At 33.6% G+C, this 2,500-nt stretch overlaps 1 protein-coding gene across 2 annotated transcripts in view; it reads right to left on the bottom strand.

Moving 5' to 3' along the window:
- Window positions 1-962: 962 nt before the first annotated feature.
- The window catches only part of Gorab (Golgin, RAB6 interacting), a 12,388-nt gene continuing 10,850 nt past the window's right edge, over window positions 963-2,500 (bottom strand). For both annotated transcript variants that reach the window (XM_027354251.2, XM_027354252.2), the window contains one exon: window positions 963-2,241. In XM_027354251.2, coding sequence (XP_027210052.1) covers window positions 1,702-2,241 — 540 coding nt within the window. In that variant the 3' untranslated portion in view covers window positions 963-1,701. The remainder of the gene's footprint in view (window positions 2,242-2,500) is intronic.

The raw sequence follows: 2,500 nt of genomic DNA, 5'->3' as shown, positions 1-2,500 counted from the left end.
TGCTGTACATAAATGGCAATAGCAGCAGTTTCAATGATTAATAATGAATAATCATATGCAATAATAATGATTATTATGATAATAATAATAATAATAATAATAATAATAATAACAATAATAATAATAATAATAACAATAATAATAATAATAATTATTATTATTATAATGATAATAAAATAACAATAATAATAAAATAATAATAACAATAATTAAAAAAAGAATAAAAGTATTAACAACAAATATTATATTTTGAACATGAGGATCTCATTAACATTTAGCACATAATAAATAAATAAGACTATCTCCTTTAATTTGTACTTATAAAAGAGTCTGAGCCATTTCTAACAAGGTAATTTTCCTAACTACCATTAACGAATGGAACAGATGTTAACCTATACTTAACATGAAAATTACAAGCAGGTTAACATTTTTCACATCAATAAAATAGAATATCAGCTCACAGAACTGAAAGAGGACTCCTACAATACACCCAACTTCAAACCAAACTTTTCTAGTTGTTCAGTTCTTATGTGTCCCAGTAAGATGTCTTCAGATATTCTGTCATGCAAAATATAATACTAGGAAAACCTATAGAGATGGTTATTCTTTCTAAATAATACTTTTCTGCCAATTATAGAAAAAAAGACTTGCTCTACAAGCTAAAGAGGGTATTTTCAAGAATTCCTCCCTTGTGCAATTTGTGAAGCTTGAGTATGGGAATTTGTGTTTATTATTCTACTACTTTTTTACAAATTAATCTGAATGCACAAGGTTTTCTGACTGATGCAGACTCTGTGTTAGTAACTTTCTTCAAATCAAAATAATTTTCCAATTAAATTAAGGGGGAAAAAATGACAACTAAACCATTTCTGTAAAAAATCAGAAAGAAAGGAGTATTTAAAAAATATTTAATTTGCTGTTCAAAAATATAGCTTTGTCTAGTTAGGATAAATCAGATGATGTTCCAGTTAAGCTTTTTTTAAGTGCATAGAGCAACAGTTGAACATAACCTCCTTGTGAGAAAACTTGAGCATCATACTTGTGTTTATAGTGTTGATTGGCATCATCCATATACTGTATAACAACTGACTTCAAATCTCAATGTACCATAGTACAAGTAACATCTACATTAAAGCATCAGGCACAAATAATTCAAATAATACACTGACACATTCATAGCCCACATGAATACATTACAACTAATAGTTGAGTACATCTGACCATTACAATCTGTCATGGAGAAGACCCTAATCTTAATAAAGCTGAAGTCTGTGAGTGTCTGATTGAAATGAGCATTGGGATCAGGCAATCATCTCATGCCAGCAAGAGTTTACATGCAGTGGATTTTTATTGCATGGAAAGAACAGAACATGTATGGACATGAAATGGCAGCAATGCAAGAAGTGACTATGGCAAAAGGAAGCATATTTTTTGCATGACTTTGATGGGAAATCAGAGGGATATACTGGCATTACCTACGCCACAACCGCTAAGTGCCTGATTTGCAAGGAAGACATTTTAATCAATATTGCACTTGTCATCACACTGACAATATTAATAACACTCAACTCCACAACTTAAGAAATTTGATCAATGATGTGTGGATCAAGCAGCAAGGAGCCTACTACACTGACTGACATGAAAAAAGAAAAGAAAAGAAAAAAAAGAGGAAAAAACTCATGAAAAGGCCTCTTTCGTTGCTCAGGTTTCTCCCTTGACACCAACTCCTTTGGGGATGCTCTGTAGACTAGATGCTTCTTGTTCATCCTTGGGGCACTTCTCAGCCTCCTCTACCATCCCTTTTTCTGTGTGTTCTTCTCCTTCCTTTTTTATCTCCTTTTCATCAATGTCTTTCTCAGAACTTTCTACGTTACTGCTCTCACCAGCTGAAGAGCCTTTTTCACTTTCCGCTTGATTTTGCACCTGACTTTCATTCGTTTCTCTTGTTCTCTCGGTACTGTTTTCTTTCAGACCTCCATCATCTTCCCTTGGAGAATCAACTTTGTTTTCCTGTACAGTCTCATTTTCTTTTTTCCCAACACTCTCTTGTGTCTCCTGTTTATCATCCATATCCTTCCTACCTTTCTCATTCTGTGGTTCCTCTTTTAGAGTGGGTTTTGGGATGTCTCCCTTGTTCTTTGCCTGAATCTGCTGTATTGTAAGTGCGGTTTTCTTTGGGTCTTTCAAGGTTGTGCAGGCGGTGTATGTGATCTCATCCAGGCTGGCTAGTTGTGGCAGAACCTGAAATATTTCCCTAGATAAGACAATTTTCTGAGGGAAAATAAAAGTAAATAGAGATCTTTTAAATAAACAGCTTATAAAGATTAAAATCTTCAAAACAAATTCAAACACCAAGAGAGAAACTTCTGTGTAAGCACTGTCATTGGCATAGAGGGACATGCATGAAAAGCATTGGCTGCACGACTCACCATGTATCATCCTCAGCAAACTTGTTTAGAGCAAAGCAATGAAAGCATAAAGAGAGATGAAAGAAAATGAG

This window comes from Penaeus vannamei, chromosome 34 (assembly GCF_042767895.1).
Source record: "Penaeus vannamei isolate JL-2024 chromosome 34, ASM4276789v1, whole genome shotgun sequence".
NCBI lineage: Eukaryota > Metazoa > Arthropoda > Malacostraca > Decapoda > Penaeidae > Penaeus > Penaeus vannamei.
Note: the sequence above shows the minus strand (reverse complement) of the source record. Positions and strands in the feature narration are given on the sequence as shown.